At 37.7% G+C, this 21,928-nt stretch overlaps 1 protein-coding gene across 1 annotated transcript; it reads right to left on the reverse strand.

Moving 5' to 3' along the window:
- Window positions 1–4,502: 4,502 nt before the first annotated feature.
- On the reverse strand, window positions 4,503–6,056 carry LOC118257389 (protein FAM240B-like). Its single transcript, XM_035565322.1, has 2 exons — window positions 5,917–6,056; window positions 4,503–4,581 (listed from the first exon to the last, which is right to left on the reverse strand). Exons 1-2 carry the CDS (start codon window positions 6,054–6,056, stop codon window positions 4,503–4,505), a joined length of 219 nt encoding a protein of 72 aa, XP_035421215.1.
- Window positions 6,057–21,928: the final 15,872 nt, after the last annotated feature.

Below are 21,928 nucleotides of genomic sequence, written 5' to 3' on the forward strand. Positions count from 1 at the left end.
CAACAAAACCTGTAATCAATATTAGACCTTCATCTGAACCCATTTTAAGCCCTTCTGGTATAGTATCTCTTCTTCATCTTTCTTAACTTCCCTTCCAAAAGATATCTATCAATACTGCTTCTCCAGATTTAATGATCTCACAGTGCTCTTAATGAGTCTGGCATCCCGGTAGCATCAGACTCTTTGTTTTCCTCAAATTTGTATAGTGAGAATCCAGCTACACAAGTAGTGTGATTTTCTCAACTTTCAGTATATTTTGCATAGCCATGGCACCTGTCATGGATTGGGTTCAGGATGTTTTTACTTTTTCAGACATATTTATTAGAAGAAACTATGGACTTTGGTTCCGGCTGGGGGGCTGGTTTACTGTGAACGTGGGGCCCATTATCCAATGTGTGGATCAACTGGACATTGACTTGGTACCTGACCCCAGGCAGCATGGCTCTTCCCTGACCTCTGACTCTGGCCCATCCTTCCACTCCCCCTCCACTCTTTCTGTCCAGTTTACAAGGTAATCTCTGTGTGGCAGGTGTTATTTCTCATGTTGCTTTTGTATAACAGTATCCAAATCCTCAGTGTGTAGATTTTCTGAGAGCAGAATAACTTGTTTGTACTTACTGCTACAGTAAATACAGAATATGATAGGTCGACTTGGTATTGTATAGTGGGTTTATTTCAGTGCTGCCAACTTTAAACACCTCAGAATTGACCAATAGGTCAATCTCCTCTTCAGCGAATGTCACCAAAAACCCAAACAGACAAGTAGATACCTACATGAAGATGAAGTGGTTGTACCACAGGGAACATATAATGTTGGGTCATGCTGAACACAATTTTCTGGATGCTTCTGCAGTGAGATGCTGGACAGGCTTCACTGCAGATTCTGCTGTGACAGGGCCAGGCACTTCACCCAGCCATAGCTTAACCATTTACCTGATTTGTCTCTACCATCTCAACAAAAAGACATCCTGTCTTTTGCCTGACTTCCACCATTTGTTCAAATTCAATGATTGGCCACAGTGTCTGAGTTATGCTGATTTGCTCCTTAACTAGAGAGCTTCAGAGACGACCTCCTTGATTAGTAAAGGACATTGGTCAGGAGGGACTACTGAAAAAAGAACTGTTTTTAAGCTGTCTTGATTTGGGCTAAACTGCTAAGAGGTCTGTTAAGTTACTGTCAGAATCATTCTTCACAGCTGTTACACCTTATCCATACACTAGAAAGGCCATTAATACAGCTAAAATGGGGTATCTTGTCACTCTTGTGCTAGAATGCAGTGTACTTCCCATAAATAGTATTTAAAGACTTGGGTCCAGATCATTTAGTGCTTGTATCAGAGGATGATAAAACTTTACTACATTTGATTTTTGTCAGTGCTAAAAGCTTTATCAAACAGTTAGGTACCTTGCATTTACAATGACAAAGTGACAGGCATTTTTTTGCTACTCAGTGTCAGGATGAAGCAAAGGAAGGGTAAAATAATGAAAGCTAAGATGATAGTCAAGTATCTATCACATTTTAATTACAGATCACTCAAAAGCAAAGTGAAAATATGGATAGAAGAAAATCAAGAGAAATTAAGTGTTTCTTCAAGGAGCTGTTTTATAAATATTTGAAAAATACTGAAAAGTAGTCTGAAGAGCATCTAAGCATCCACTGTAACCATAATGATTATATTAATCTCAGATGATTTTATCAGTTTTTAGCTTTTCTAATTATTTTCTTTTAGCTTTTTTTTTTAGCTTTTTTTTTTTTTTTAGTTCTTTTCTAGAGTTATGGTGAGGTTTCTCTACTCCTTATTTCTGAGTCTCACAGAAACTGCAGTTTACTTCACTTTTTTTTTTGACTTTTTTTAATTTCTTTTGTAACCCTCAAGATAAGTTAAAGATTTATAGGTTTGTGTTTTCAAATTGCTGGAGCCACTTACATCATAGAGTCTGCTCTAGCTTCTGATTAAGTTTTTTTCTTGACATTTAGACTTGAATTTTAATGTTTTTGCACTTCTTCATTTTTGCTGATTAATTCTAGATTGCATTTGTTTCAGTGGGTATGTTTTCTTTTATATATATATATATATATATTTAATTTTTATTGATAGTAATTTAAAACTCTCCAAAGTAAATACCCCTGCAAAAGTAATGGAGGTTGTATCTAAAAGTATTGCTAACACCTAGATAAATAAAGATTACATGGCCCTATCTCCTGAATCTAACACTGTGAAGCCTGAACCTGAAATAATTCACCTAGACACTAAAGGTGAAATTGTAAAGCTCAGGAGAAAAGTGGCTTAATTCTGGAAATATGTTCTTAGAACTCCTCCTGGCCTTGGGCTGGAAAAGATGTAGTCTGGACAAAATAAGTTCCATGTTATCACTTTAAAAAGATGATTCTGGTGTCTCATTTCTTGACAGTACATATTCCAAAGAATATGTGACATAATCATATGAAATGTGCAATGAAGGACTGGGCAAGGAGGTAAGTGGGGCAGACTATGGTCTATAAAGTAATCTCTTCCTGGCAATTCTTCTTCTGGCTTCCCATAGATTTTCTTAATTTTGACTTACTTTATGAAAAAGAGGGGAGAAGGATCTAAACTACGTGAGATGCAAAGAAAAAATTATTTCAGACTCCTTCATTTTTAAAATACACAAACTGTGATTTCTTCTGTTTTGTACATTGTGCTTCCACTTACGCAATTAGTGAGGGGACAGAAAATGTTGCTCTCACCTCAGTTCCAGCTATAATTCCAGTCAAAGTGGTATAAAAACAATTCTGCTGTGCACTGAAGTTCAGTAAGCATAGAACACAGACAGACAATGGGAGAACTGTGATGTGTGAACTGGCATTTTTAAAGAAATCTAACTTTTACTAACACCTATCATTAACCTGTGTATCTACATGGGGATTGTTCATCCCTCTACAGTTATACTGTAAATATGCTGTTATCCTCTGGATTGGATAAGAATGTATATTTCCAGTTGCTTTAAAAGTTGATTAAAAAAAAGGTCCAGCTAAGAATACGAGTTTAGCAGCTTTTTCAGCTGCCAGACAAACTCTGCTCTCTGGTTTGGTGACATACTTGCTGATGTCTTGATTTCTGAGCACATGTTTCAAGGTCATCTTTTTTCATGCTTTAATGGATTTCTCAGGCTTCCCAAACATTATTTACATAGCTAAATTCCCATAATAGATCTGATTTGACCTTGGGACACACAGAAGTAAATTTAAAAGGTGATGTATAAAGATGAAACAAATAACATTTGAATTTTTTGTTTTGCTTTTAAAAGAACATATGTTCTACATAATTTAAAACCACAAACCTTTCTTCTGTTCTCTTCTTGTCCCCTGGCAATTCAAATCTTTACTGTGAAACAATGTAAATTACCAGAGAACTAGTGAAATGCTCATATAAAAGGGACTGAAAGGTTAAGCAATTGAGGAAATAGATTTTTAGAGTATTCAGAACTACCCATTTTTCTATATATTACCTCACACATTCTGGTAGCAACAAAGCAGTCACTCTAAAAAGGAAGCAGTTTTATTATAATGGCCTATTGATATGCGTTGATACTGTTGCAGGAAATGTCACATCTTCATAAAGCATTGGGAAGGGAACTAGAAACAGTTCTGACTAATGGCAAATCTGGAAGATGGAACTTGCTGTGTTTCTGAATGTAGTGGTTGTGAAGGAATATTTACTGGGTCTCACCAGGTTAGAGCAAAAAGTGTGCTTGTCACTCATGATGACAGGCAGCTGTGAAGGTGTACCAGGTTGCTCTGTGGAAGAGATATCAGACCAGTTCTAGACAAGTTGGTTTGGGTACCAGAACTATCACCCAAACTCCAAGTCATTTTGACTTTGCTGGTATAGCATCTCAAGTTAGATAATGTGGGTTAACAAATAAAGCAACTCTTGTTGGTATATCACAGAGTCTATTTCTCAGAATATTTATTAATGGCCTTACAGGTATTTAATACAGAAGCAAGAATCTGTTACACCTAACAAATTGAACACTACTTGTGATCTTGTATGTGATAGCATTTTTACATATGTCCCCACTTCCTTAGTCTGAGAAGGGCTCTGCTGTATTTAAAACACAAAAACAAAACCAGAAACACTCAACAAGTCATTAAAAAGAAAACCATTTCATTAAATTACCATCAGTTTAGAGAGAAAACCAAAATGTCCAGGAAATGTTTTTGCTGAACGCTATGTAGCTGAACTGTATTTTTCCCAAGCATCCACAGCTCAGTAAACCATGATTCATTAGTCTTGAAGACTTCAGAGTGCTTCAATCTCTGTTTATCAAATAATGGGATGGATACATAATATTAAAAGCAGCAATACACATTTTACACATGAAGCTTCTAATAGACAGCTAATTATTTATAGCTCATGTAAGCCACAAAGTAAAATTGACTTGAGGTTTTGAATCACACCATCATGCTCTCCTACAAAACTATTTTCTTTTTTCCCCATACACGCAATGAATGTAGATCTTCAGCTAGATGGGTCTTCAGGTTGGGTCCTCAACATCTTTATCCGTTTTTCCAGCCTCTCCATCCATTCATTTCTGAGCCTAAAGACAGAAACTCTAGTCAGATTGTCCTTTTTTTTTTTTTTTTTTTTTTCCACAGGGAACAGATTTGTACTCTTCATCTTTCCCACTGATGCTATCATACAGATCTTTTCCCCAGTTGCCAGGAAAACTGTTCTGCCCACGTAGAGAATTTTGCTGGATGGAAGTTCGGGACTAGTTCTTAAATCTCAATGCTGGCTCACCTGATCGTTGTGGTTCTTCATATCCCGTGTCGTCCTCTCTCAAGTGCCTCTTTTTGCCGGAGTGACTTGTCATCTCCACTGGAGATTGCCTGCTGCCACCTGGTGGGTAGCATCACCCAACGTTTCCCCAGTTCCCCTCCTCGGAGACACATTAGCAAAGAACTGTATAGAGGCTCCTGTGAACTATTTGGCTTAGAAATACTGCACGTGTTGAAATTGGTGATAGATCAGTTAACTACAGGTTAACCGACTGTCAGCTGATAGCTGGAAGTTTGTTTTATTTTTCTGGTAGTATCTAGATACTACAGAAAACTGCCTTAAAAAGAAAAGGCAGAAATTTCACATCAGAGAAACTGAGATGTTGAAATTAGGACTTAAAAACAGGTAAAACTTGTTAGAGACTTACTGCAGTGTTCTTTCATCCAGGGTTATTAATGCAAGTCCCTTATTTTGCTAAACATTAACTCAAAGAGAGGTATGAGGGAAATTTTGAATAAATGCTTTCTTTTTGAATGATCCCAAGTCAGAATACCCATCCTTGCATGTGACTTAACTCCAGGAGACTTCATGTGAAGTAAAACTGTACTATTGATGTTGCAGCAGACTAGTCTTTCTTGATTTGTCTGATTTAGGCAATTATGACTAATTGAAGTAAGTATAACTATGGACGACAGTTGTCTCGGTCAGATAGAACACTTGGACCATATGATTTGTTATGGACTTACCTTGTGCAAATTAAACCATCTGAATTAATTGAACCTATATTCTTGGCAAAGCCACAGAGAAAGAAAGGGAACCAGGTACACATATGCACTAGCCTTGCTCTGAAAAAAACCTTGATGTTTAAGATAAGACAATACTGCTAGAAGTTTTCCTAATAACTTCAGAAAGTTCCACACTTTGGTTCCATTTAGTGAACAAGAGTAAATTATTCTCTTATCCTCTGAAGACATAGCTAAAACTAATTGGCATTATCATGTCAATTTGGGAAACTTTATTATTTTCCAAATATCTAAGGAAAATAAACATTACTTTCAGCTTTCATTAAACGATATTAATATAGGTACCACTTTTCTTTTAAAAAGAATTACAACGGAAACTCAAATAATCCTTCCAAATGCAAACTACTTACTTTGTCAGAGCGCTTCTTTGCTGACGTTCTTTTTCAATTTGCAGATACCGAGTTTGTTGTTCAATAGTCTTTTCCCAGAAGTTTCTCAGGTCACTGGTTTCACATCCCCTCACTTCGTGACGTATGTATTGACTGTTCATTTTCTGTGAAAGAGAAATGTGAAACACTTTTATTACAAGTTATTGGTCCCATGTATGTTTACATGGCTGAAACACAGTGCTGATGTTTTGGACTTTCACAGAGTTAGGATCACACTGTTTTTTATGTAGGATAAGGATAACAGTAGACAATTTAAACTTCTCATTCCTAGCTCTGACACTTACGGATATGCTGTTTACAGTGATTTGAATTCTTGCCTGTTAAGCTCAGATATTTCTCATCTCCATTTGTCTGTGATCTTTAAATTTACAATGTGGGACAGTTCTGTTATTTTCTTTAGCTTAAAGATTAAGATACATTTCATAGTTCTCAAAAATGAAAAGAAATATAAAAATTGTCACATCTAGTGGGATTTTTTTCACAGCTTTTCTGTTCATAACATGATGAAATAACCTTTGTAGATTAAACTTAAAAAAAAGAAGAAAAAGAACTCTGGTGATTTACTGTTAATGATTTTAATATTTACTGTAATTTTCTGGGGGAAAAAGAAAATTTACATGCATAAATACATATGTACATATTGTTATAAGATGGTGACTTGCAAAATCCACTGTGTTTATTCAATACTTCACCCTCTTATGTAATTTTCAAAACTGAGCAATTTCATTCTGTGTGTTTACATACCTGTATCCATTCTGTTCTTCCTCCTTCATTTAACATCATCTTAAAAATAAATTTGGAAGTAAATGTTATCCTACAAAAAGAATGTCTGTCTCAGGATGACTCCTTATGGGCTAACAGTCAAGCTCTTTTATCTCACATTCCAGCCAGAAAAAAAACATCGTTACTTTCAAAATTTTAGTAAATATGTAATGAAAATATAGCCGCTGCTTTCCAAACTGCGGTGTGGTTTTCTATGAACATGGCACTAAAATATTTTCCAGGATGCTTTTTTTTCTTCTTCTTATTTTTTTAAACAAATATTTAGGGGTCTCTCATGCATCGTTTGAATTCACGGCAATTATTTGCAATTTAGTTTAATCAGAGCCATAGAGAGCTTGTAAACAAGCCCCTCAAGGCTAGCTTGGAAAAGCTTGAAGGAGCTGCTGCCATTCCCCTGCCAGCCATGGTAAGAAAAGCAAAATTGGGAACCAGTAATCTTTACATAATTACATTTAGAGATTTGACTGTTTTATGATAAACTGTAAGACACATTATAAAGAAACTATGAGTGGAGAACAAAAGTAGCCTTTTGAAGAGGTTTATTTCTTTCTGAGATTTTCCTATGACTTCACTGTGGTTCCCCTGCAAACCACCCATACATCAACATGTGTTCTCTGAATGATAGAACCTGTGCATCTGAGCCTGGGTTTTCCATAAATAAATAAATAAATTAAATTAAATTACTGAGCATTTTTTTCAGGTTTTGAGCAACTTATTGCTGGATGTATGCGTTAGCATCAGTCCATAATGTGGATTCCAAGTACAACTGAACATTTTCAGCTGTGTTAAGGGACAACCAATTCTGGGTCAAAAGTTCTTTTAATATAAGGATGTGTGTTCATAAAATATATGTATTCTATAAATCTGCACATATATATCATACAAACCCAAACCCATTTTCCCAGATAGCAGTTACTACCCTCTCTAAGTGTGTACCTAGGGGTAATCTAGACAGTTATGAAGAAGCAATAGTGACAGCCATCTGAGTGAGACTAATGGACTTTTCAACACAGGACTTAATCTTTGAGAATAACAATATTTCTGAAGAACACCAGGCAAAATTCCCAGATCCTCACGCTCCAAAATAAACACTGCCAGGAAATAATCACCCCTTGTTACTTTAATCAGAAGTGGTCCTAAAATATAATAAATTCGTGTTTCTGAATGTAAATTCCTGCTTACTGTGGATGTGGTTTGTTTTTTTTTTTTCCATATATATGCGTGAACAACTCTTCTGAATGAGTCAAATTTCCGAACCACCATCACCATGTATAATTGAGCCCACATAAATACTTTCAGTATACACACAACCTTTACCAGTTTTAGATGTTCTGCCTTCTGGTTTGATTGCATATATTCTTGATGCTGGCTTGAATATGTTTTTATATACATGACTTTCTGTCACCCCTTTCCCCACAAAAAATAAAAAAATAAAAACAAGGAAAAGTTTTAAACCCTGCAAAAGAGAGCTGCTCTTCATTATTATTCAGCAATAACAGAACAATGAAATACATCAATACTTTTTTCTGTTTATGATCAGTGAAATTGTTTTTGCTCGCTCAGGCACACTAAGACCATTGTCCAAGCCTATACTTCTTTCCTAACACATTATTTTGCATTAACAAATGGATACCTTAAATTGTTGAATTTTTCTCATACTCAGCCCTTGATCTTCCTCTTTGTTTTCTTTCCTCCTGACAGTGGACAACACTTGAATACTTATAAGCTGAAACTAGAATTTCTGCATCATCATTTTACTGATCCCTCCACATCACAACACTAAATCCTTGATAAACACCAGTGTATCAATGCATCACAATTCTTATCACTCAGCTGTAGAATCATTCTAACCTAAACTACCTTTTACTTCAAACCTGCTGTTTAAGTCCATTCATTCAGTGATTGCAAGAACTCCTCAACAACTCTGCTAAAATAACCTCCTTGGTTTCCTTTGCCTTTATGCATCATGAACACAGACATTAGAATTCAACTCTGTCCAGCCTTTCATTTAAATGCTGTTGTCATAAACCTTCAGGATTGTGTGGGAAATCAGTGATATCAAACCTAGCCTACCTGTATTTCACTTCTCTCAAGATTCGGTTTCTGTTCTAACATCTTCTGCCAGTGATGAAAACTCTCTATTTTCTTCTCCTACTCCATTTTTTATTTCCGGAGGAAAGTACAAGGACTTAAGCCTGTATTGTGGCTTCAAGCCAGCAATTATCAACTGGGTACAGTTTATTTTCATGGCTTGGACCTTTTTCAAAGTGGAAAATGAAAGGGACCTTGTTTAGCAGAGAAAGAGAAGATTGAGAAAGACATCATGGAAGCAGCCTCCAAAGCATCCTGAACAAATAATCTCTATGTATGCTATAACAAGTTGGCAGAAATACACTGTTAAATCATATAGGCAGTTCCAATAGCCCTTTTATAGACCTTTCAGTTAGGTCTGACTTAAACTAGTGTGCAACAGCTAGGACTAAACTAAGCTTTATTCAAGTCTCTAGTGACAACCCTTCCATATGACAACAACAAGAGTCTCTTCTCTGTAATCATCTTTGACAGAACACTGGTTGTTATCTAGCCGAACTAATGCAGTTGTTCTCAGGTGAAAGGAAAAGCTAGATAAATTCTAGGAAAGCTTTATCTTATACAAGATGGACATGGTTATTTATTTTTAGGTTTAATCATTTTAGAACAGGTTGATAATATTTAGACTGAATTTGTTAAAGGAAATCTTACAAAGGTAGGGAAACAGTGACACCGGCACTGTTATCTGGAACTGAAAAAATGTATTGGTAGAACAAAGAGAGGAATGTAAGATCAATTCAGTTGTGACATCTTGACTCTTTTGTAAGTAAAAGAAATCGATAGATTGAAGCTGGAACTTACTGGTTCTATGAGAAGCCATTACACCAAGATGTACACATTGTTTTTTGAAGAGAATTGGAAGTTGCTTATCTAGAAAACAGTACGTAAAGAAAAGAGTGTTTTTTTTTCTCTTTCATTCGTTTCCCTCTAGTAGACCATAAATTGTTATTTGAAATGTAAGATTGGTTTGTTTGTTTGTTTGCTTGTTTTTGTTGATTTTTTTTTTTTAATTTACAAAACATCTGCGTGAATCAGGAAAGCTATTCTTATCCTTGTCTTGTGTATGGCATAACACAATCACTCAGAGTTTTGAAGGTGTTATGTATCTTTGTAGAAATAATCCTATATTTTATCCATCTACATTTTCATGGACCTTGCTCAGTGACAGTGTTCTTTATATACAAGCATTGGTGACTGTGTTTATTATATACACACATTGGACTAATCAAAAACTGCATGAAGTACAGCAGAGTAGAATCTGTGTATGCTAATGCTGATGTTTGACTTTAAAACAATAAGAAATTGGCTTTGAATTTAGAAAATGGGACTTGAAATTGCAGACATGATTTCCTTCTTTTGCCTTGGATATTGGATATATCATTTATCTCCTGCTACTGCAGCTGGCAGCAATTCACATCTCAAAGGACGAACAGAGGTTTGCTTTCAGATAGAGCCTGACTGAGGAAGCACACCAGTTTCAAATTTAACTTAGATCTTGAGAGTCTGAAGGACTCTTTAGGGACAGAAGAAAGTAGATCAATCCCCTGTACCCCTCTGTTTGTGTGGCAGTTCGCATAATGCAGCCTGCCTCATGAGTGTTGTGCAGGAATGAGACAGTATGTTGGGAGGGCAGAGGCTGCCTGCCTGCACAGGCCAGGACGTGGCACCACAAAAAAAAAAAAAAAAAAAAAAAAAAGGCAAAAGGGTCTAGCAAGGCTGGCTAGACAGGGTCAGCAATGAACCTGGGGAATTTCTGGTGCACACAAGGCCCTGAAACCAGCCTAGTCTCTTTTGAAAATGCTGCAGCGTGTTGCACCAGCAAAAATGTATGGCTTACATATGTGCAACACTATGCTCCTTCCATTTATACTTCAGCCTTATAGTTTATCAATCTATGCTTTTCTTTCTGAAGAGTGAAGCATGGAGTTTGCAATGAAATAAGTGAATTCTAGACAAATGATTTATTCTACCATCTGTCTTTCCTAGTTTTACAGACCTTGAAGCACTCTGTGTTACCAGGACGTGCTCAGTCAGGAGGTCTTTTTCTGTCTGAAAGCTCCAATCAAATTAATTGGACTTTTGCATGTGATGGGAGTTTTTCCCATATGAAAATGGCAACCACATTGACCTGTCTTAGTAATACTAATAAGAGTTATCTGAATACATGAGTTACAGCAGGTGTGCATCTAGCAAATCAGTTCTGGAATATGCAAATCATGGTGTTTGCAGGTAGGCAACCATGCAGTAGTCTCATTTCAGCCATTCTCCTTGTTCCTGATTACTAGTGGGTTTTTTTTGTTTGTTTGTTTGTTTGTTTGTTTTTACTTTAAGGTTCTGGCCCTGTTTTTCAGCTTTGGAGAACAACTTTCTTGAAATGTATTGAGCTTTACCAAATTTGGACCTTTTCTCATATAAAACTTTTACAAAAATGAAACATGGAAAAGACATGATTCTTGGTGGCTGTATTCTGTCTTCATATTATACTGCTACAGAGACAGTATCAATGCCTTTGAACACAACACACAAAGTATTTTTTTCTGTCCTCTTCATCTGTTGGGTTCTCTTCATTGGTGTTCAGTCTTTCCTGGATATCAGATACATGAATGATTGAACTATTGAACTGGAGGGAACTCATTGTCTGCCTTGGTTTTCTGCACCTGAGGGCTCAGCAGTCCTCCAGCTGAGTGTCAAAATTCTTAAAGCCTTTTGAGCAAAACACTTGAGGAATCTACAGTTTTTTTTTCCTCCAGGTAATCAATTCATCTGTTACTATCCTTGTTCTGTTTTTGTGCCCATTTATTTATTTAGCTACTTGCTGTCCTGCATCCTGTTCTTCTTGCTGGCTTCTCCTTCAGCCCACAGCTAAGAACCTAAATGAGAGAGACCTTTACCTTTCTATTCTCTGCCTTCATGTCTGTTGAGCTTCCTCCTCCTGCCCCCCACACCTTCTATGCCAATCCTCTGGTTTTCACAACCCAGCCTAATCTGGCTGCATCAAACCTCCGTTTTTGAACATCTTTCCAGGTCATTTTCTCAGCTCTGTTGTACTCTCTGGGCTTTTTTTTCTCCTTCTTGCTGGAGTTGTATTTCTCTGTGACTGTTCATACTGATCTCACCAACCTTCCCCATGAGCATCTTTTCAGCACCCCTCTGCTCCCCAGTTTCCCCTGCTCCCTGCGTCTGGTTCTCCATGATGGCTGCCTGTGTTCCCACAAATTCTGTCACCAGGACACAGACAGGGCTGTGATGACAGTTGCACAGTGCCAAATGTTGAGTGAACGGCTTTCATAAGCATCATACAATACAGAACATCCAAATGACTTTCATGAACTTTCTATAGATTTGTCCAGCTCTTATTGGCTTTTAATTTTCAACATTTAAAACATATTTAAAGAAGCTGTAGTTCGTTCACATGATCTAACATCTTTTCTAATCACTAGATTTTCCCCTCTGACAGATACATTTGAAGCCTGATCCTATAAGTTGCTGAATTAATGAGATCAAGTATAAAACATAAATTAATATTTATTAGTAGCAGACCAAGGATCTTGAAAGTGTTTGGTTTCATTGTTTGATTTTTGAGTACAGGAGGGCTTGATGATCTAGGACCAAAGAAGTGGATAAATCTTGCCTGGGGCTCATGTTATTCATTAGATCATTCAGTTCTGACAAAACATGCAAGAGAAACAGGTTCTGATTCATGCGAAAGTGTCTGCTGTTAAATTAAAAAGCCTCTCAGTAGCCGATCACTGTTAAAAACCTTTGCAAGAGGAGTGCATATGTAACCTTAGCTATCATTCAAGCCCGTCAGTTGAGAATGTACAGCTACATCTCCTGGTGTTTTATCCAGGGTTGTGGTATAGAAATTGCCTGTAAATATTTTTTCTGTATCAATGCTACTCAGCTTCCTTAGAATGCTGTTAAACTGGGCACTCTTCCCTGACATTTTCCTCACACTCTCAGCTTTCCTAGAATATACTTTTGTGAGAATTAAAGTTAGGGAACAAATGCATTTCTTGTTTACATTATTGTGAAAAAAATTGCTATTAAAAAAAAAACACTTACTTACCTCTGGAGTTGCACTCTCCCTGCAAATAAATCCTCTTTGTGACACAAACAAATGAGGAATATTACCACTGCAGCCCTGGCTTCTCCAGTGTCACAGGGCAGTAATGAAATGCATCCCTCGGTACTTTTTATTTGAAGTGGGGGTAACATAAATCCTTCATCATATCAAGGCTATTTTGAACAGAACCAGTAGTGAGATAAGATCATTTAATGAACTTTGCAGCCCCCTGCCTGAGATGACCATGAAACACAGGCCCCCCTTGAGAGCGTGCATCCCTCCCACACTGGCAGATACCTCAGAGAGCATGACTTGGCAAGTGCTGAGAATTATTCTTTAAAATGCATGCTAGTATTATCCATTTTAATATTCATACTGTGAAGCTTGAAAAATTCCACTCTACTATCTTAGCTGTAATGAAGGTTGAAGTGGTGTGACAAATCACACTTGGTTTTGCATTACAGGGTGACTTACAGAAGTATGCAGTACTTTGGAGCTGTTAATCTATGGATGTGTGCTTGATTATGACCTATCACACAATCTGTTCTCTTCAAGGCAATAGTCATAGGAATTGTCTGTTTGGTTAAAATTAGCTGACAGAATGCTTTAAACCAGCACTAGTTTTACCATTTGGAGTTGTTAAAACTCTACTAGAGATGAGAACTTCTATCATTAAATTTCATTTTCTGAGGAAAATATTTTGTAGATTTGGTTGATGACAGATGTATGAGCTGATCTCAGTTTTCATTAAATCCATCTACATTGCTAATATACCATATGTAACTGTTGGCTTGAGTAGTATTTATAGCATTGCTGATTATTTTAACCTTCTTTTGTTGTCATTTTTCAGATCACAAGTAGCAAAAGCAGCAGCCATTAGATGGATGCTTTCTGTAGTTCATATTTCTTTTCTTTTTTCTTTTTTTTTTTCTCTCCTTTTTCTTCTATTTATTTATTTATTTATTTTCCAGACAGCTTTACAGCAAAAAACCATGAGCAAAACCTGACAGCTGCAGCCTTCCTCTGTAAAGGAAAATTCCAATTCATTCCAAGTACTGGTCAGTTTATTTAACTTGTTAAAGGCATATTAAAGTACGGATTTTCTTCAACATGTTGTCCCACTGCATATCATATGAAACCGCAGAAATAAGCTCACTTGCCTGAACATATGATAGCAGCAAAGGTTTGTGCTCTCAGAGATTTTAATTCCAGATATATGCATTGCATTGAAGACAAACATGATTCTCTGAAAATCTAGAGAAATAGATCAGAATCTGGCTGGCTTTGGAAATCCCAAGCAAATAAAGTGTACTTGGTCAATATTAAAATAATCACCATTATAAGGACAGATGGGTACCTAGGCTGAATATAACAATGATGCTGACCACCACTGTACTGCAGAGCAGCATAATTTCTTCCCTGCAATTTGACTCAGAACTTCAGTAACTTCACAATTTACAACAAATTAGAGTTTTATTTTGAATGTCAAATGTAGAAAACATCTTTCCTAAACCTTTGCAAGCATCTCCTTTCAGGAGGTTACTTCAGTGTCCAGGCTTCATCAAACCAGAACATATATTTCTGGTCTGATATGTTCTAGATGTATTGATATTTCTGCATTTGTGCAGATTAGATGTTCTGCGTAAAGCACAGCCAAGGTGTGGTAGACATTGCACACACTCAGGTTATCTACAGCATATTATATACACATTGCATACACACTGACTGTATTTACAATGAACAATAGATCTGTATTCATGTGTCTTATGCAAGCTAAATGGGCACCCAGCATCCAGAAATCCTGGACAGAATTAGTACTCTGCTGGGCTACCCAGATCAGAAGAAATAATCAGGTGGAAGGTGACTGAAAAGGCATACTTCACCCTCAAAAGTATTGCAGTTGTCATGTAGGCTTTTATGCAGTGAAAATTATTTATGAAATTTTCAGTTGCACCTCAGTCTTTGTTTACTTCATAAACAAGTCTCCTCAAACCTGTTTAACATAACCTGCTTATATGACAGCACTCATCTGTAGTTTGCTAAAGTACTTGTAAAGCACTGTTTAATGTCATTAGCAGAGGCCTTAGAAAAATCTGTAAAATGACTGACAAAGTGCAAACCTCTGGAGCACCTGCGGTTTTACTTGTCTGTAGCAATCAAATTCTGCCTCTGTGTTCTTACTGTGCTGTTGTCTTGTGTGGGAGAGGTAGAAATAAAAGTAGCATGAAGCTCTTACTCTCACACAATTATATCTGGTACATTTTGGCCATAATTTGTCAGCCTGGTTTCTTCGTGTTTTTTTTTTGTTGTTTTTTTTTTTTAAGACCCGGTGCTAAAGAGGAGAAGGCAAAAGGAGAAGGCATTTCACAAAATCTACAAGAACTTTCTATTTAAGTGAACTTCTCATAATCTTTTCTCTTTGATGTTAGAGAAAATAAATTCCAGAGAGGTAAGATTTTAAAGCACACACTGTACCATGTTGTTGAGGCAGTCTTTTTCTTTATTCACTGTGCATATAGTATTCACATCCTTCTCATTCTAGTTTGATTCACGACTGTCAGAAAGTTGTGAGGAGGGATTTCTGTCACTAATGGATCTTGTCCTTCCTGGTCTAGGAGCAACACAGGCCAGAGTAGTTTTAATAGCCCTCTCCAAGCTTCACAAATTCCTGAATGGAGCAGATAACTCAGAGGGTAGGTAAAAGTCTAATAAATTTAAGCTTATATTTTCCCATGATCATTAACTGTTTTAGATATTTCTGTAAATATATGTGGTGTGAGTTTTTTAAAGTCTGTCCTTCAAAACCATTACAATGGGTCGTTCAGTGGGTCTAGTGAGTAAGGCATGGTGAGACAACAGGCAGGAGGTTTCTCTAGGGACTGTCCTACAGCTGATGCCACGTGCCTGTGTAGAGGTCTGGTGTTTCCTTGCTTCCCAGTCACACATGCATTGATTTGAACCCTGTTATCCTGCAGTGGCAACTCAGAAAGTGCATCTGGAGAAAACAAATCTGCTTAGAAGTTTCTAGCCCTGCCTACTGGATATGACACTGAATGTTTCTTTACAGTTTATGGAAAAAAATGTCATGACTGGACAACTGAAAAAGTCAATTAATTTCACTACAGTTTCAAAAACATTTTTCCTCTCCTGGGATAAGCCTTGAATTGGACAGTGAGAAATCATCAGGGACTAGTTTAGATAACAGAAAAAAAATAAGGATTAAGTAGATATAGGAATGCACAGGAATACCTTTCATCTACATTGGATTTTTCCTCTGAGTGCATTCTGGATGGTGCATATATCATAACATCCATGCCTATGACACACAATTGTTTTTTTTATAGTACCTCTTATAGGATGATCTCAAGGTCAGTAAAGCAGCAGATTGAAGAGCTGACATGTTTTATTAGCTGGATGAAAGTTCTTCTGGACACCAATTACACGACATCTGTAACATTTATAGAGGTTGGTTGGTGTTTATTTGCAATTGTAGTATTGCCTTTGTGACATAGACATGAAAAATTAGATAAAGAATCACAGCATCATTTAGGTTAGACTTTCAGATCTTCAGTGCTCTGCTTCAAGACTATAACATGTAAGATCCACTAATACCTTTCTGTAATTCTCCTGTTAGTTGCCTGCTTGCAGCTTTTTTTGTGATTCTACTTTTCCCAGGAATGTAAGTTTTTCAAGTAGTTTAAATTGCATTAGGCTGAAATTTAACCACTGGAGCTGCTACATACACAGTTGCTTTCCCATGGAAGTGTATGTAATTAGCTTGGCTCCTTGCACTACAGGGGGATTCTGCTACAAAGGAGAAAAAAGGCTGCTGGTGTCACCTACTCTCTGTCAGTATTTCCATGTGTTTGAAACTACCTTAAAGTCCACATCAAATGAACTTCTACAGGGACCTGTCCAGAAAGGCTTCTGTGATGATGATTTGAATTTGCCTGCAAATCTGGCCTGGATGTTTTTTACATCTTACTACATCTACATCTTACTACATCTTACTTACACCAGCATTAGGAACTCAATTGCTCCAGACACCCTCAGGCATCAATTTAATGAGTGCAGGAAAGAGGTTTTTGATCTTCTGTTAAAATCAGACAAAGCAGTGTGCTTCAGTGCACATACTGTTTGAACTGAGGCTGGGGCTGTTCTACGCCCATACAGTCCATGGAAAATGAACAGGATCTCAGTGGGGTAATGCAGCCTTCTGCATATCTTTTCATAGATATGAAGTTACATTATTTTTATCCTATACAGCCAAATTGTGGGTACTTCAGTTAGATGAAGTTAAATGGGATGCGTTGGGGATGTCTCAGACTTCAGACTTGCTTCCAGAAAATTTTTGAAGGTCCATAGGGACTTTGTTATCACTGTTAATTTAGATGAGTTTGAGAAATTTTATTTAGGAAGCAGGTAAGGTAGGAGGAAGGATGATTAAGCTCCTCAAGGAATCATCCCTGATTCTTTAAAAAGTAAAATTAATGGTCATGAATAAATCTGTGGTTTGAGTCCCAGTGTAAAGTAACACAAAGATGTTGTAGCTGTACCCCCAGCTTTAACTTAACTAAAACTAGACTTTGGATCAAGAATAGAAATATTTAGATACACTCATTTTCCTTCTATCAGTGTATCAGAGAGAAGGGATATGGGTGTCTTACCCCTCAAGGCACATCAGTGTTCTCCTACAGTGCTTTATTATGACCAATTCACTAAACTGAGAAACACATTGTGTTTTGCTTCTTGGCTCCTGTCAAGATTGCACCAGTTAGCATTAAAAAGGCAGCCCTGACTAGATGGGTTGGACCTGAGACCTAGAAGAACATGAATGTGAGATCTGAGGGCCCATTCTGCCTCTCATGTGTTCTTCCTGGAGAGAAATCTGATTTTAACTCTTACACTCAACCCGGTAATGAAAAGTAATGTCGGATGTGAAAGGTTGTCACCACAATGTTTCTTGTAAACACTGAGACCCAAACTGACCATTAGCTCTTAGAAGCTGTCATTAAAAAGTCTCTGACTAAAACAATCCCCAGTGAGTGAAGATTGCTGGCAAGATTACAAAGGTACCAGGTACGTGTTAAGTAAAATTTAAGTCATGGCACATTAAGATCATGTACTTACAAGATGGCCGTGAGTGACCCAGGGCCATTATGTAGTAACAGACATAGGCATCCTGAGTGCTGCAAAAGCCATGCTCCTGTAGCTGCAATACCTGCTATATGAATCTGTTTGGAGGCACACACTTGAGAGCTGTGAAAAAGCCAAACCTGAAGGAGGATAAAAACAAATAGAAATGTTTTGCTCCTCCTTTTCCTAATACAAATTGGTTTAGAAGAATGTTTCAAGTGTGAGTGCTTTGGCCAGTTAGACCATTCAGACCATTTTCTAAATATGAATTTAAATGCCTAATATTATGTAAAAGATTTGAAACTTTTGTCCATAACGATCACTGTTATTTCAAATGAAAATATATATATATATGAAAAAGGAAATGATACACTGCATTGTTTAAGAACTATTTTTTAAAATTTTCCTGAAGAAAAGCAGAATAAATTATTTCCTCATCTGTTGTTTACACATAGATTGCTAATGAAGTTTTAAAATGTTTAATGTGTCAAACATATTAATTAAATTAATATAAGGAGTCATTATATCTCTGGCAAGTAGAAGAACCTTTACAAAATCCATTACGTAATGTCTTTAACTTGACAGTAAAATCTCTTTAGTATGAGTTTGTTCTATGCCTAAAGTGTTCTGGAGCTGAATTATCCAGAAAATATCTTAGGTAAGCAGGCATTTAAAGGTTTTCTTGTGGAAAATTGAATACAAGATTGAATATGCTCAGAAGATTATTCACCATCATGTCAGTGTGTAGGAATGTCCTCAAGAAACATCCCTGGGCTCTTTGGAGCTCTGGTCCCTGGACTGTTATCTTTTCTCCTTTCCTGTTCAGCATGTACAAAAAAGCGTTAGTAGAAAGGCATGAATGATGGTCACTGGAGGCCCTGGTCTTGGCCTGTACATGCTTCCCTCTTGTGATCGTACTCTGTAGTCAAGAACTCTGCTCTCTGCATAGTGGAGATTAGGTCTTGATGGGTGAAGAACACAGTCCAGATACAGGGAAAAGCTACCTGGAGGAGTGCCAAGAATATCTCTGACTAAATAGACCAGTAGCTCTTTATTACTCTAGTCACTAATCTGGGGGTCTGGATGGATCCCATCTAACACCAGAAGGACAATCTTCTTCTGCAAAGCTTGCAGAAGAAATAATAACTTAATTAACTAACCTAGCAAAATTGGAAACTTTCAGGTACAAAAAGCTTATTTATGATAGAAGTAAGAAGCAAGATACTCTTTGCTCTCAACCCATGATTAGAAATAGTTTGTCTTGAAGGGAAGGCCATTCTTGCCAGCGTTCATCATTTTCACGTCTGATGAGGTCAACACAGTACCTCACCATCCAGCAAACAAGATGTTTCTTGCTCTACTTCATTGCTTTATGTTTAAAGCTATATTATTATTATTAACAGTAATAACAATAATAATTCCTTCAGAAACATAGGCTTCTCTACAGAAAAATGGCTCAAAGCTTCTGACCAATATGTTTTACATATGCATACAAACCTACTATATTAAACTCTTCTGGGCAGTTATCTATTAAAGTGTGACAAGAGAACCTGGCCCTACTGGACTGTATTAGGAACTGGTTGCCTTCTGGCTTTGAAATCCATTAATGTTATACATTTTGACCTTCAAGAAGATCTCAGGGATAAGTCAGTCTCTCTGATTTTCTTGCATGTCAGTGCTTTGGACTAGTGGGGTGAAGACCTGAAACTATGGAAATTTTTGAGAAGTCCTTCATTGGGCTGTACTCTGGTTATCTTGGTCTGAGCACCTGCTCTCATTTCATGCTGTGCCTCAAGTCATGCAGATATTCTTGAGGCGTTGGGCTCAGCAGCCAGAATGAACTTTGATGAGTCATGAGTGCTTAGCACCTCTGAAAATGAAAAGCCACATGGACAAAGACGACTGTTGATGCAGAGAGTGCTAAAACTCCCTCTTACGTGCCATTGTTAAGGTAACTATGGAAAGCAATGTCCCCATGAAAGAAATAGGCCCAAAATAGTAACCTCCTTCAATATAATGTAAGCCCCATGAAATCAGTACCAATGGCTCTGATCTTGGCAAAAAGGCTGCTAGTGCTGAGAACGCAGCTTGAATCTCTTATAACTCCCCCATTTGACTTCATGTTCACAATCTTGTGTAGGCAGTTGAGAGACACACATGATCCTCATCACAAAAATAGATCTCGTTGACGTTCTTCCTTTGCGGGTGTCTCTCAGTGGTCCTGACATTGTTTCTAATTGGAAGTTTTGAAGACTTTAAGGAAATTGACCATTTATTTTCATCACAGATTTTGCCTTTTTGGATAATTTAGCAGAAGACACCTTTCCTTCACACTGATCAGTTCCTAATGCATTTCTGGAAAGTGACAGCTCTTACGTGATCACCTCCCCTCTTTGTCTTCTTCCTCTTATTTATTTATTTATTTTTCTGGTAGTGGTTTCCCTATGAGCTGATGCACAAGGTATCTGCTAAGAGTTGTGTCAGATGGGGTCCTTCAGTTGTTTCTTTAACTAACTAACAGGTGATTACATCGACTAAGGCAAAACAAGTAATGTTACATGAAATATACAAATCTAACATCCATGCTAATGACTACTACTTTGAGTCATATATACCCTATATCCTGTGACCTCACAATAGTCAGAATACCCATGGGTCAATACTGGGTTCAGTCTTATCTGACATCTTCAATAACATTCTGGGTTATGGGATAGAGCGCAGTTTAGGAAACTGCAGATGACACAAAACTGGGGGAACAGCTGATTCACCAGAGGGCCATGCTCTCATCCAGAGGGACCTTGTCAGGCTGTAGGTATGGGCTGACAAAAATCTCATTAAGTTCAACAAGAAGTGAAAAGTCATGCACCTGAGGAGGAACAACCCCAGGCACCAGGACATGCTGGAGGTCGCCCGTCTGGAAAGCTGCTTTATAGAAAGAAATCTAGGAGTCCTGGTGGACACCAAGTTGAACATGAGTCAGCAATGTACCCCTGACACTCAGAAAGTTAATGGCATTCTTGGTTACATTAGGCAGAGTATAGCCAATAGGTCAACAGAGGTGATCCTTCCCCTCCACTCAGCATTGGTAAGGATGCATCTGGAGTTCTGCGTCCAGTTCTGGACTCCCCAGTACAAGAGAGACCTGGACATAATGGACAGAGTCCAATGGAAGACCACCAAGATGATCAAGGGACTGGAGCACCTTTCCAACAAGGAGAGGCTTAGAGAGCTGGGACTGTTCAGCCTGAAGGAGAGGAGGTTTAGGGGGATCTCATCAATACCTGAGGGGATGGTGCAAAGAGGGTGGAGCCAGGCTCTTTTCAGTGGTGCTAAGTGACAGGACAAGAGGCAATAGGAACAAACTGGAACACAAGATATTCTATTTGAATATGAGGAAACACTTCCTTAGTGTGCAGGTGACAGAGTACCAGAACAGGTTGCTGATATATGTTGTGGAGTCTCCCCCCTTGGAGATCTGCAAAAGTCATCTGGACATGGTCCTGGGCATCCTGGTCTAGGTTTCCTTGCCTGAGCAGGGGGTTGGACCAGAGAGGTCCCTTCCAACCTCAACCATTCTGTGATTCTGTGATCTGGTCTGCATGATATGTTCCCATCTGTTTTGTACATATCTCCGTGCTCTTGAACCTCACTAACCAACAGGAGGAGTTGCTCTAGGGGCTGGTTCATCATGTGCTATGGGAGAACTGGCTTCTGCTTTACAGGTCTGTCTTCTGGAACAGATTTGCAAGCTTGTGGTCAATGCAGAGCCAATTACGTTGGTGAATTTTGGGTTGTTTTTTAGCAGGGTAACTACATATAATGTTGAATAAAATTAGTAATCATATATTCTTGATAAGACAATCTTGGGACAAGCATAGAACCTTCAACCAGAATCTT

This window comes from Cygnus atratus, chromosome Z (genome assembly GCF_013377495.2).
Source record: "Cygnus atratus isolate AKBS03 ecotype Queensland, Australia chromosome Z, CAtr_DNAZoo_HiC_assembly, whole genome shotgun sequence".
Lineage (NCBI taxonomy): Eukaryota > Metazoa > Chordata > Aves > Anseriformes > Anatidae > Cygnus > Cygnus atratus.